This window comes from Oncorhynchus kisutch, linkage group LG9, assembly GCF_002021735.2.
Source record: "Oncorhynchus kisutch isolate 150728-3 linkage group LG9, Okis_V2, whole genome shotgun sequence".
Lineage (NCBI taxonomy): Eukaryota > Metazoa > Chordata > Actinopteri > Salmoniformes > Salmonidae > Oncorhynchus > Oncorhynchus kisutch.
The window spans coordinates 43,676,002-43,688,994 of NC_034182.2; the positions used below are offsets into that span (position 1 = coordinate 43,676,002).

General features: G+C 46.3%; 1 protein-coding gene across 1 annotated transcript in view; it reads right to left on the minus strand.

The window, feature by feature from the left end:
- Positions 1 to 1,594: 1,594 nt before the first annotated feature.
- The window catches only part of LOC109886446 (endophilin-A1), a 21,653-nt gene continuing 10,254 nt past the window's right edge, over positions 1,595 to 12,993 (minus strand). Inside the window, exons 6-10 of the mRNA XM_031832650.1 lie at positions 8,946 to 9,006; positions 8,775 to 8,875; positions 5,867 to 5,970; positions 4,435 to 4,667; positions 1,595 to 3,890 (exon numbers count right to left, since the gene is read on the minus strand). Coding sequence (XP_031688510.1) covers positions 3,694 to 3,890; positions 4,435 to 4,667; positions 5,867 to 5,970; positions 8,775 to 8,875; positions 8,946 to 9,006 — 696 coding nt within the window. The 3' untranslated portion in view covers positions 1,595 to 3,693. The remainder of the gene's footprint in view (positions 3,891 to 4,434; positions 4,668 to 5,866; positions 5,971 to 8,774; positions 8,876 to 8,945; positions 9,007 to 12,993) is intronic.

A 12,993-nucleotide genomic window follows, 5' to 3' on the forward strand; every position in this document is an offset into this window, starting at 1 on the left:
CCACCACTGAGTAGTACGGGTGCCATCTCAGATGCAGACCTGACCTTGTAAAACAGACAGGCCTGCTCTGTCTCTTCATACCTTGTTCAAGAAGGGGACTTTTATTCTGAAAAGAGGACTTTTACTCTGTAACGGTAGAATGCTGTATTGTAGAGATACCTGACTGTCAACTTTCTTCCCTCCATCTCGAGTCACGTTGTCGCTCTTCTCAACAGATGACATGTCCAGTGGACGTCTGTCAGCCTATAGATCTAAACGGACACAGCCTAGTTACTCTCCTCCTGTCCCTCCAACTAAAAGTAGAGCACTATATAGGGAATAGAGTGCCATTTGGGATACCTAGGGGGAATACCTAGTCAGTTGACCAACAAAGGGGAATACCTAGTCAGTTGACCAACAAAGGGGGAATACCAAGTCAGTTGTCCAACAAAGGGGGAATACCAAGTCAGTTGACCAACAAAGGGGGAATACCAAGTCAGTTGACCAACAAAGGGGGAATACCAAGTCAGTTGACCAACAAAGGGGGAATACCTAGTCAGTTGACCAACAAAGGGGGAATACCTAGTCAGTTGACCAACTGAATGCATTCAACCAAAATGTGTCTTCCACATTTAACCCAACCCTCTGAATCAGATGCATTTAACCCCCAACCCCTCTGAATCAGATGCATTTAAGCCAACCCCTCTGAATCAGATGCATTTAACCCCCAACCCCTCTGAATCAGATGCATTTAACCCCCAACCCCTCTGAATCAGATGCATTTAACCCCCAACCCCTCTGAATCAGATGCATTTAACCCCCAACCCCTCTGAATCAGATGCATTTAACCCCCAACCCCTCTGAATCAGATGCATTTAACCCCCAACCCCTCTGAATCAGATGCATTTAACCCCCAACCCCTCTGAACCAGATGCATTTAACCCCCCAACCCCTCTGAATCAGATGCATTTAACCCCCAACCCCTCTGAATCAGATGCATTTAACCCCCAACCCCTCTGAATCAAATGCATTTAACCCCCAACCCCTCTGAATCAGATGCATTTAACCCCCAACCCCTCTGAATCAGATGCATTTAACCCCCAACCCCTCTGAATCAGATGCATTTAACCCCCAACCCCTCTGAATCAGATGCATTTAACCCCCAACCCCTCTGAATCAGATGCATTTAACCCCCCAACCCCTCTGAATCAGATGCATTTAACCCCCAACCCCTCTGAATCAGATGCATTTAACCCCCAACCCCTCTGAATCAGATGCATTTAACCCCCAACCCCTCTGAATCAGATGCATTTAACCCCCAACCCCTCTGAATCAGATGCATTTAACCCCAACCCCTCTGAATCAGAGCATTTAACCCAACCCCTCTGAATCAGATGAGGTGCGGGGGGGGGGGGGGGGCTGCCTTAATCGGCCTCCACATCATCGGCGCATGGGGAGCAGTTGTTGGGCGTCAACTGCCGTGCTCAAGGGCAGAACGGCAGATTTGTCCACCTTGTCAGCTCTGGGATTTCGAACCAAGGCTCTTAACCACCAGGCTTTGGGGTGCCTGTGACGGATACAACCACTGGACAGTAAATTGACCTCTGACAGAGACAACTGTTTATTGACCTCTGACAGAGACAACTGTTTATTGACCTCTGACAGAGACAACTGTTTATTGACCTCTGACAGAGACAACTGTTTATTGACCTCTGACAGAGACAACTGTTTATTGACCTCTGACAGAGACAACTGTTTATTGACCTCTGACAGAGACAACTGTTTATTGACCTCTGACAGAGACAACTGTTTATTGACCTCTGACAGAGACAACTGTTTATTGACCTCTGACAGAGACAACTGTTTATTGACCTCTGACACCTCTGACAGAGACAACTGTTTATTGACCTCTGACAGAGACAACTGTTTATTGACCTCTGACAGAGACAACTGTTTATTGACCTCTGACAGAGACAACTGTTTATTGATCTCTGACAGAGAAAACTGTTTATTGACCTCTGACAGAGACAACTGTTTATTGACCTCTGACAGATGAAACTGTTTATTGATCTCTGACAGAGACAACTGTTTATTGACCTCTGACAGAGACAACTGTTTATTGACCTCTGACAGAGACAACTGTTTATTGACCTCTGACAGAGACAACTGTTTATTGACCTCTGACAGAGACAACTGTTTATTGACCTCTGACAGAGACAACTGTTTATTGACCTCTGACAGAGACAACTGTTTATTGACCTCTGACAGAGACAACTGTTTATTGACCTCTGACAGATGAACTGTTATTGATCTCTGACAGAGAAAACTGTTTATTGACCTCTGACAGAGACAACTGTTTATTGACCTCTGACAGAGACAACTGTTTATTGACCTCTGACAGAGACAACTGTTTATTGACCTCTGACAGAGACAACTGTTTATTGACCTCTGACAGAGACAAACTGTTTATTGACCTCTGACAGAGACAACTGTTTATTGACCTCTGACAGATGAAACTGTTTATTGATCTCTGACAGAGAAAACTGTTTATTGACCTCTGACAGAGACAACTGTTTATTGACCTCTGACAGAGACAACTGTTTATTGACCTCTGACAGAGACAACTGTTTATTGACCTCTGACAGGTATAACATACATAATATAGGAAACAACAGAAGCCTATGTACATAGGTAACATCATCTTCATCATCTTCATCCTCACCACTATCATCCTCATGTCACAGTTCTTATTTTATTAACTTTTTAAACGTCAACACTAAACCTTAAATGTCCCAGCATGCAATACATTGGACCCGATTACAGTCTATACAACCAGAGATATACTGTATATAGATCCATCTATTGCTTTCAATACAACCAGCTCTCTGTTTCTACCAGTCTTCAGTCAGTTCATCCAGCTTCAGTGCAGGGTCAGACACAGATATTATACACTGAGCGAGAGAGAGAGAGAATGAGAGAGAGAGAGAGAGAATGAGAGAGAGAGGTGGGGAGAGAGAGCGAGAGAGAGAGACAGAGGGAGAGAGAGAATGAGAGAGAGAGGTGGGGAGAGAGAGAGAGAGAATGAGCGAGAGAGAGAGGTGGGGAGAGAGAAAATGAGAGAGAGGTGTGGAGAGAGAGAGAGAGAAAGAGAGAGAGAGGTGGGGGAGAGAGAGAGAGAGAAAGAGAGAGAATGAGAGAGAGAGAGGTGGGGACAGAGAGAGAGAGAGAGAGAATGAGAGAGAGAGAGGTGGGGAGAGAGAGAGAGAATGAGAGAGAGAGGAACAGGGTTGGAGTTAAAACCTACTGGAGGGTTTATGTGTTCGATACCATTCCTTTGATTCCGTTCCAGCCATTATTATGAGCCGTCCTCCCCTCAACAGCCTCCACTGCTCTACACAGGAATCCATCTTAAAATCATCCCCTCTGTAATACAGACATTCACCACTGGGTGGGGTCGGGGGTACGGCCTAATGAGGAAGACATTCACCACTGCAAGCACACTGATCCCCCTGAGGGGGATGAAGCAGACGATTCTTCATCTCTCTTTTATTATTCTCCTCCTCTTCTTCGTCTATCAGCAGAATCCTGTACAATTGCAGTCTTTTGTTCCTCAAAGTTGTGAAAAGTGTCACATAAGCGAAGAGAAGAAGGCGTGGCTTAGGTTAGGCAGAGGCGGGGGGCCGGGGGGGGATTGGGTGGGGTCGGGGGTACGGCCTAATGAGGAAGTGGAACCAGGATATCTACGTAGTTGATGGGGAAGAAACCTGATTGGCCGTTGATCATGCCCTCGTACCAGTTATCGTCGATCTGATTGGTTAGGGTGATGACATCGCCCTCCTTGAAGCCCATCTCACCCTCGTTCTCCGGGTCAAAGTCATACAGCGCCCGGCAGCACGGCTGGTCCATAGGAACTGGGGGAGAGAGACGGGGAGAGACAGACAAACAGAAAGAGACAGACAGACAGACAGACAGACAGACAGACAGACAGACAGACAGACAGACAGACAGACAGACAGACAGACAGACAGACAGACAGACAGACAGACAGACAGACAGACAGACAGACAGACAGACAGACAGACAGACAGACAGACAGACAGACAGACAGACAGACAGACAGACAGACAGGCTAGTTGAATAGTTTTCATACTGTATTACAGGTCCTGTCATGTCTGTGTGTGTGTCTGTCTGTGTGTTTGTGTCTGTGTCTGTCTGTGTGTGTGTCTGTGTGTGTGTGTCTGTGTGTGTGTGTCTGTCTGTGTGTGTGTCAGAATGTGTGTGTCGGAGTGTGTGTGTCTGTCTGCGTGTGTAACTCTGTGTTGTTGTCTGTGTCGAACTGCTTTGCTTTATCTTGGCCAGGTCGCAGTTGTAAATGAGAACTTGTTCTCAACTGGCCTACCTGGTTAAATAAAGGTGAAATAAAATTAAATAAAGTGTGTCTGTGTGTATTCTCACCAGGGGAGCGCCCAGGAGTGCGTTGGGGGCCTGGGGAGTGGGTGGGTCCTGGGGAGTGGGCGGGTCCTGGGGAATGGGCGGGTCCTGGGGAGCGGGCGGGTCCTGGGGAGCAGGCGGGGCCTGGGGCGGTGTTGAGCCCCTCATTGTGGCTGTCGCTGGAGGGAAGCAGCTCCAGGACCATCCGGGGTTTAGGAACATACTCCTTCCTGGGTTTATCCTGTGCCTCCCGAATCCTGGAGACAACACACAGGAAACGGACAGAGGTCAGGACATAGGTCAACACACAGGAAACGGACAGAGGTCAGAGGTCAACACACAGGAAACGGACAGAGATCAGAGGTCAGGACAGAGGTCAACACACAGGAAACGGACAGAGGTCAACACACAGGAAACGGACAGAGGTCAGAGGTCAACACACAGGAAACGGACAGAGATCAGAGGTCAGGACAGAGGTCAACACACAGGAAAGGGTCAGAGGTCAACACGCAGGAAAAGGACAGAGGTCAGAGGTCAGGACAGAGGTCAACACACAGGAAACGGTCAGAGGTCAACACACAGGAAACGGTCAGAGGTCAGGACAGAGGTCAACACACAGGAAACTGACAGAGTTCAGAGGTCAACACACAGGAAACGGACAGAGGTCAGGTCAGAGATCAACACACAGGAAATGGACAGACGTCAGGTCAGAGGTCAACACACAGGAAACGACACAACAATGTCCGTATAAAACACAGGGCAGGAATGAAGGTGTGTAGCAGACGCATCTCCACAGACCACAGAGACACTCTCTGTCTGTTTGTCTGTCTGTGTGTGTGTGTGTGTCTGTCTGTGTGTGTGTCTATGTGTGTGTGTGTGCGTCTGTGTGTGTGTGTCTGTCTGTGTGTCTGTCTGTGTGTGTGTGTGTGTCTGTCTGTCTGTGTGTGTGCGTCTGTGTGTGTGTGTGCGTCTGTGTGTGTGTGCGTCTGTGTGTGTGTGTGCGTCTGTGTGTGTGTGTGTGTGTGTGTGTGTGCGTCTGTGTGTGTGTGTGTGTGTCTGTGTGTGCGTCTGTGTGTGTGTGTGTGTGTGTCTGTCTGTCTGTGTGTGCGTCTGTGTGTGTGTGCGTCTGTCTGTCTGTGTGTGTGTGTGTCTATGTGTGTGTGTGTGCGTCTGTGTGTGTGTGTCTGTCTGTGTGTCTGTCTGTGTGTGTGTGTGTGTCTGTCTGTCTGTGTGTGTGCGTCTGTGTGTGTGTGTGCGTCTGTGTGTGTGTGCGTCTGTGTGTGTGTGTGCGTCTGTGTGTGTGTGTGTGTGTGTGTGTGTGCGTCTGTGTGTGTGTGTGTGTGTCTGTGTGTGCGTGTGTGTGTGTGTGTGTGTGTGTCTGTCTGTCGTCTGTGTGTGCGTCTGTGTGTGTGTGCGTCTGTCTGTCTGTGTGTGTGTGTGTGTCTGTGTGACTGACCTCTCGTGCACCTTGCTGGAGAGCTGCTGTAGTATTTCTGTAGCTTGTCTGTGATACTCCACCTGGGCCTGGACCAACGCTGCTAACTGACTCACCTGCTCAATCTACACACACACACACACACACGGAAAATTGTCTCCTGAAAGTTCTTAAAGTCTAGAGAGAGAGAGAGAGAGGGAGACAGAGAGAGAGAGACAGAGAGAGAGGAGAGAGAGACAGAGAGACAGAGAGAGGAGAGAGAGACAGAGAGAGAGGAGAGAGAGACAGAGAGACAGAGAGAGGAGAGAGAGAGAGAGACAGAGAGAGAGAGAGAGACAGAGAGAGAGAGAGAGAGACAGAGGAGAGAGAGACAGAGAGAGAGAGAGAGACAGAGAGAGTAAAATGTGTGTGTATATATATATATATAGTATATCACAAAAGTGAGTACACCCCTCACATTTTTGTAAATATTTGAGTATATCTTTTCATGTGACAACACTGAAGAAATGACACTTTGCTACAATGTAAAGTAGTGAGTGTACAGCTTGTATAACAGTGTAAATTTGCTGTCCCCTCAAAATAACTCCACACACAGCCATTAATGTCTAAACCGCTGGAAACAAAAGTGAGTACACCCCTTAAGTGAAAATGTCCAAATTGGGCCTAAAGTGTCAATATTTTGCGTGGCCACCATCATTTTCCAGCACTGCCTTAACCCTCTTGGGCATGGAGTTCACCATCACAGGTTGCCAAAAATGTGAGGGGTGTTCACTTTTATGATATACTGATATACTGTTTATATATACAATGCTCAAAAAAATAAAGGGAACACTAAAATAACACATCCTAGATCTGAATGAATGAAATATTCTTATTAAATACTTTTTTCTTTACACAGTTGAATGTGCTGACAACAAAATCACACACAAATTATCAATGGAAATCAAATGTATCAACCCATGGAGGTCTGGATTTGGAGTCACACCCAAAGAAATGCCACCCCACACCATGACTGACCCACCGCCAAACCGGTCATGCTGGAGGATGTTGCAGGCAGCAGAACGTTCTCCACGGCGTCTCCAGACTCTGTAACGTCTGTCACGTGTGCTCAGTGTGAACCTGCTTTCATCTGTGAAGAGCACAGGGCGCCAGTGGTGAATTTTCCAATCTTGGTGTTCTCCGGCAAATGCCAAACGTCCTGCACGGTGTTGGGCTGTAAGCACAACCCCCACCTGTGGACGTCGGGCCCTCATACCACCCTCACGGAGTCTGTTTCATCACATTCCCAGTGGATCAGAAGTTTACATACACTCAATTAGTATTTGGTAGCATTGCCTTTAAATTGTTTAACTTGGGTCAAAAGTTTCGGGTAGCCTTCCACAAGCTTCCAACAATAAGTTGGGTGAATTTTGGCCCATTCCTCCTAACAGAGCTGGTGTAACTGAGTCAGGTTTGTAGGCCTCCTTGCTTGCACACGCTTTTTCAGTTTTGCCCACAAATTTACAATAGGATTGAGGTCAGGGCTTTGTGATGGCCACTCCAATACCTTGACTTTGTTGTCCTTAAGCCATTTCGCCACAACTTTGGAAGTAGGTCATTGTCCATTTGGAAGACCCATTTGCGACCAAGCTTTAACTTCCTGACTGATGTCTTGAGATGTTGCTTCAATATATCCACATCATATATCCTCATGATGCCATCTATTTTGTGAAGTGCACCAGTCCCTCCTGTAGCAAAGCACCCCCACAACATGATGCTGCCACCCCCGTGCTTCACGGTTGGGATGGTGTTCTTCGGCTTGCAAGCCTCCCTCTTTTTCCTCCAAACATAACGATGGTCATTATGGCCAAACAGTTCTATTTTTGTTTCATCAGACCAGAGGACATTTCTCCAAAAAGTATGATCTTTGTCCCCATGTGCAGTTGCAAAACGTAGTCTGGCTTTTTTATGGTGGTTTTGGAGCAGTGGCTTCTTCTTCTTCTTTGCTGAGCGGTCTCTCTTGAAGCGGCAAGGTCCTTTGCTGTTGTTCTGGGATTGAGAGACAGACAGACAGACAGACAGACAGACAGACAGACAGACAGACAGACAGACAGACAGACAGACAGACAGACAGACAGACAGACAGACAGACAGACAGACAGACAGACAGACAGACAGACAGACAGACAGACAGACAGACAGACAGACAGACAGACAGACAGACAGACAGACAGACAGACAGACAGACAGACAGACAGACAGACAGACAGACAGACAGACAGAGACATAGTCCTTACATCACTCTCCATCAGGTTGAACATGCTCAGACAGACAGAGACAGAGAGAGAGACAGAGACAGAGACAGAGACAACCTACATCACTCTCCATCAGGTTGAACATGCTCAGACAGACAGAGACAGAGAGAGAGAGAGAGACAGAGAGACAGAGAGACAGAGACAGAGACAGAGAGAGAGACAGAGACAGAGAGAGAGACAGAGAGACAGAGACAGAGAGACAGAGACAGAGACAGCGACAGAGACAACCTACATCACTCTCCAGCAGGTTGAACATGCTCAGACAGCCAGAGACAGAGACAGAGACAGAGACAGAGACAGAGAGAGACAGAGACAGAGACAGAGACAGAGACAGAGACAGAGACAGAGACAGAGACAGAGACAGAGACAGAGACAACCTACATCACTCTCCAGCAGGTTGAACATGCTCAGACAGACAGAGACAGAGAGAGAGACAGACAGACAGAGACAGAGACAGAGAGAGAGACAGAGACAGACAGAGACAGAGACAGAGACAGAGACAACCTACATCACTCTCCAGCAGGTTGAACATGCTCAGACAGACAGAGACAGAGAGAGAGACAGACAGACAGAGAGAGAGACAGAGACAGACAGAGACAGAGACAGAGACAGAGACAGAGACAGAGACAACCTACATCACTCTCCAGCAGGTTGAACATGCTCTGCTCTGCCACTTCTTTGGACTCATCAAACTTCTCCAGCGCCTGTCTGATCTCCTCCTCCAGGACTCCTTTACCTACAATTATATAACAAGTTATAATAGTAATAATAATAATCACCATGACGATAATAATAATCTCCTTTACCGTGACGTTTCTTCTTATAGTCAAAGTCCAGGCGGCGTCCCTGCATCTTCTTCAGGTGGTGCTGCAACAACATCTTTCATTCATTTACTTCATCATTTATTTAAAACGTAGCTTGTTTATTTATTTCATTTATTTAAAATGTAGCTCATTTATTTCATTTATTTAAAATGTAGCTCATTTATTTCATTTATTTAAAATGTAGCTCATTTATTTCATTTATTTAAAATGTAGCTCATTTATTTGACATGTATTTCAGACGTATTGATTTATTTAAGATTGATTTAAGTGATAATACATATTATTCTATTTATTATTTTAGGGGGTAGATCCGCTTTCAAATTGCTGATAGATCGTAACTACCATAAATGTAATTATCTGCATTATCTGATGTCCTTCCTCTACCCTCTCCCATCTATTACTGATGTCCTTCCTCTACCCTCAACCTCTCCCATCTATTACTGATGTCCTTCCTCTACCTCTCCCATCTATTACTGATGTCCTTCCTCTACCTCTCCCATCTATTACTGATGTCCTTCCTCTACCTCAACCTCTCCCATCTATTACTGATGTCCTTCCTCTACCCTCTACCTCTCCCATCTATTACTGATGTCCTTCCTCTACCCTCAACCTCTCCCATCTATTACTGATGTCCTTCCTCTACCCTCAACCTCTCCCATCTATTACTGATGTCCTTCCTCTACCCTCAACCTCTCCCATCTATTACTGATGTCCTTCCTCTACCTCTCCCCATCTATTACTGATGTCCTTCCTCTACCCTCAACCTCTCCCATCTATTACTGATGTCCTTCCTCTACCTCTCCCATCTATTACTGATGTCCTTCCTCTACCCTCTACCTCTCCCATCTATTACTGATGTCCTTCCTCTACCCTCAACCTCTCCCATCTATTACTGATGTCCTTCCTCTACCCTCAACCTCTCCCATCTATTACTGATGTCCTTCCTCTACCCTCAACCTCTCCCATCTATTACTGATGTCCTTCCTCTACCTCTCCCATCTATTACTGATGTCCTTCCTCTACCCTCAACCTCTCCCATCTATTACTGATGTCCTTCCTCTACCTCTCCCATCTATTACTGATGTCCTTCCTCTACCCTCAACCTCTCCCATCTATTACTGATGTCCTTCCTCTACCCTCACCTCTCCCATCTATTATTGATGTCCTTCCTCTACCTCTCCCATCTATTACTGATGTCCTTCCTCTACCTCTCCCATCTATTACTGATGTCCTTCCTCTACCCTCAACCTCTCCCATCTATTACTGATGTCCTTCCTCTACCCTCTACCTCTCCCATCTATTACTGATGTCCTTCCTCTACCCTCTCCATCTATTACTGATGTCCTTCCTCTACCCTCAACCTCTCCCATCTATTACTGATGTCCTTCCTCTACCTCTCCCATCTATTACTGATGTCCTTCCTCTACCTCTCCCATCTATTACTGATGTCCTTCCTCTACCCTCAACCTCTCCCATCTATTACTGATTGTCCTTCCTCTACCCTCAACCTCTCCCATCTATTACTGATGTCCTTCCTCTACCCTCAACTCTCCCATCTATTACTGATTGTCCTTCCTCTACCCTCAACCTCTCCCATCTATTACTGATGTCCTTCCTCTACCCTCAACCTCTCCCATCTATTACTGATGTCCTTCCTCTACCCTCAACCATCTATTACTGATGTCCTTCCTCTACCCTCAACCTCTCCCATCTATTACTGATGTCCTTCCTCTACCTCTCCCATCTATTACTGAATGTCCTTCCTCTACCTCTCCCATCTATTACTGATATCCTTCCTCTACCCTCAACCTCTCCCATCTATTTCTGATGTCCTTCCTCTACCCTCAACCATCTATTACTGATGTCCTTCCTCTACCCTCAACCTCTCCCATCTATTACTGATGTCCTTCCTCTACCTCTCCCATCTATTACTGATGTCCTTCCTCTACCTCTCCCATCTATTACTGATATCCTTCCTCTACCCTCAACCTCTCCCATCTATTTCTGATGTCCTTCCTCTACCCTCAACCATATATTACTGATGTCCTTCCTCTACCCTCAACCATCTATTACTGATGTCCTTCCTCTACCCTCAACCTCTCCCATCTATTACTGATGTCCTTCCTCTACCCTCAACCTCTCCCATCTATTACTGATGTCCTTCCTCTACCTCTCCCATCTATTACTGATGTCCTTCCTCTACCTCTCCCATCTATTACTGATATCCTTCCTCTACCCTCAACCTCTCCCATCTATTTCTGATGTCCTTCCTCTACCCTCAACCATATATTACTGATGTCCTTCCTCTACCCTCAACCATCTATTACTGATGTCCTTCCTCTACCCTCAACCATCTATTACTGATGTCCTTCCTCTACCCTCAACCATCTATTACTGATGTCCTTCCTCTACCCTCAACCATCTATTACTGATGTCCTTCCTCTACCCTCAACCATCTATTACTGATGTCCTTCCTCTACCCTCAACCTCTCCCATCTATTACTGATGTCCTTCCTCTACCCTCAACCATCTATTACTGATGTCCTTCCTCTACCCTCAACCATCTATTACTGATGTCCTTCCTCTACCCTCAACCATCTATTACTGATGTCCTTCCTCTACCCTCTACCCTCAACCTCTCCATCTATTACTGATGTCCTTCCTCTACCCTCAACCATCTATTACTGATGTCCTTCCTCTACCTCTCCCATCTATTACTGATATCCTTCCTCTACCCTCAACCATCTATTACTGATGTCCCTTCCTCTACCCTCAACCTCTCCCATCTATTTCTGATGTCCTTCCTCTACCCTCAACCATATATTACTGATGTCCTTCCTCTACCCTCAACCATCTATTACTGATGTCCTTCCTCTACCCTCAACCTCTCCCATCTATTACTGATGTCCTTCCTCTACCCTCAACCTCTCCCATCTATTACTGATGTCCTTCCTCTACCCTCAACCTCTCCCATCTATTACTGATGTCCTTCCTCTACCCTCAACCATCTATTACTGATGTCCTTCCTCTACCCTCAACCATCTATTACTGATGTCCTTCCTCTACCCTCAACCATCTATTACTGATGTCCTTCCTCTACCCTCAACCATCTATTACTGATGTCCTTTCTCTACCCTCAACCATCTATTACTGATGTCCTTCCTCTACCCTCAACCTCTCCCATCTATTACTGATGTCCTTCCTCTACCCTCAACCATCTATTACTGATGTCCTTCCTCTACCCTCAACCATCTATTACTGATGTCTTTCCTCTACCCTCAACCATCTATTACTGATGTCCTTCCTCTACCCTCAACCTCTCCCATCTATTACTGATGTCCTTCCTCTACCCTCAACCATCTATTACTGATGTCCTTCCTCTACCCTCAACCATCTATTACTGATGTCCTTCCTCTACCCTCAACCTCTCCCATCTATTACTGATGTCCTTCCTCTACCCTCAACCATCTATTACTGATGTCCTTCCTCTACCCTCAACCATCTATTACTGATGTCCTTCCTCTACCCTCAACCTCTCCCATCTATTACTGATGTCCTTCCTCTACCCTCAACCATCTATTACTGATGTCCTTCCTCTACCCTCAACCTCTCCCATCTATTACTGATGTCCTTCCTCTACCCTCAACCTCTCACATCTATTACTGATGTCCTTCCTCTACCCTCAACCTCTCACATCTATTACTGATGTCCTTCCTCTACCCTCAACCTCTCCCATCTATTACTGATGTCCTTCATCAAACCCTCAACCTCTCCCATCTATTACTGATGTCCTTCCTCTACCCTCTCCCATCTATTACTGATGTCCTTCCTCTACCCTCAACCTCTCCCATCTATTACTGATATCCTTCCTCTACCCTCAACCTCTCCCATCTATTACTGATGTCCTTCCTCTACCCTCAACCTCTCCCATCTATTACTGATGTCCTTCCTCTACCCTCAACCATCTATTACTGATGTCCTTCCTCTACCCTCAACCTTTCACATCTATTACTGATGTCCTTCCTCTACC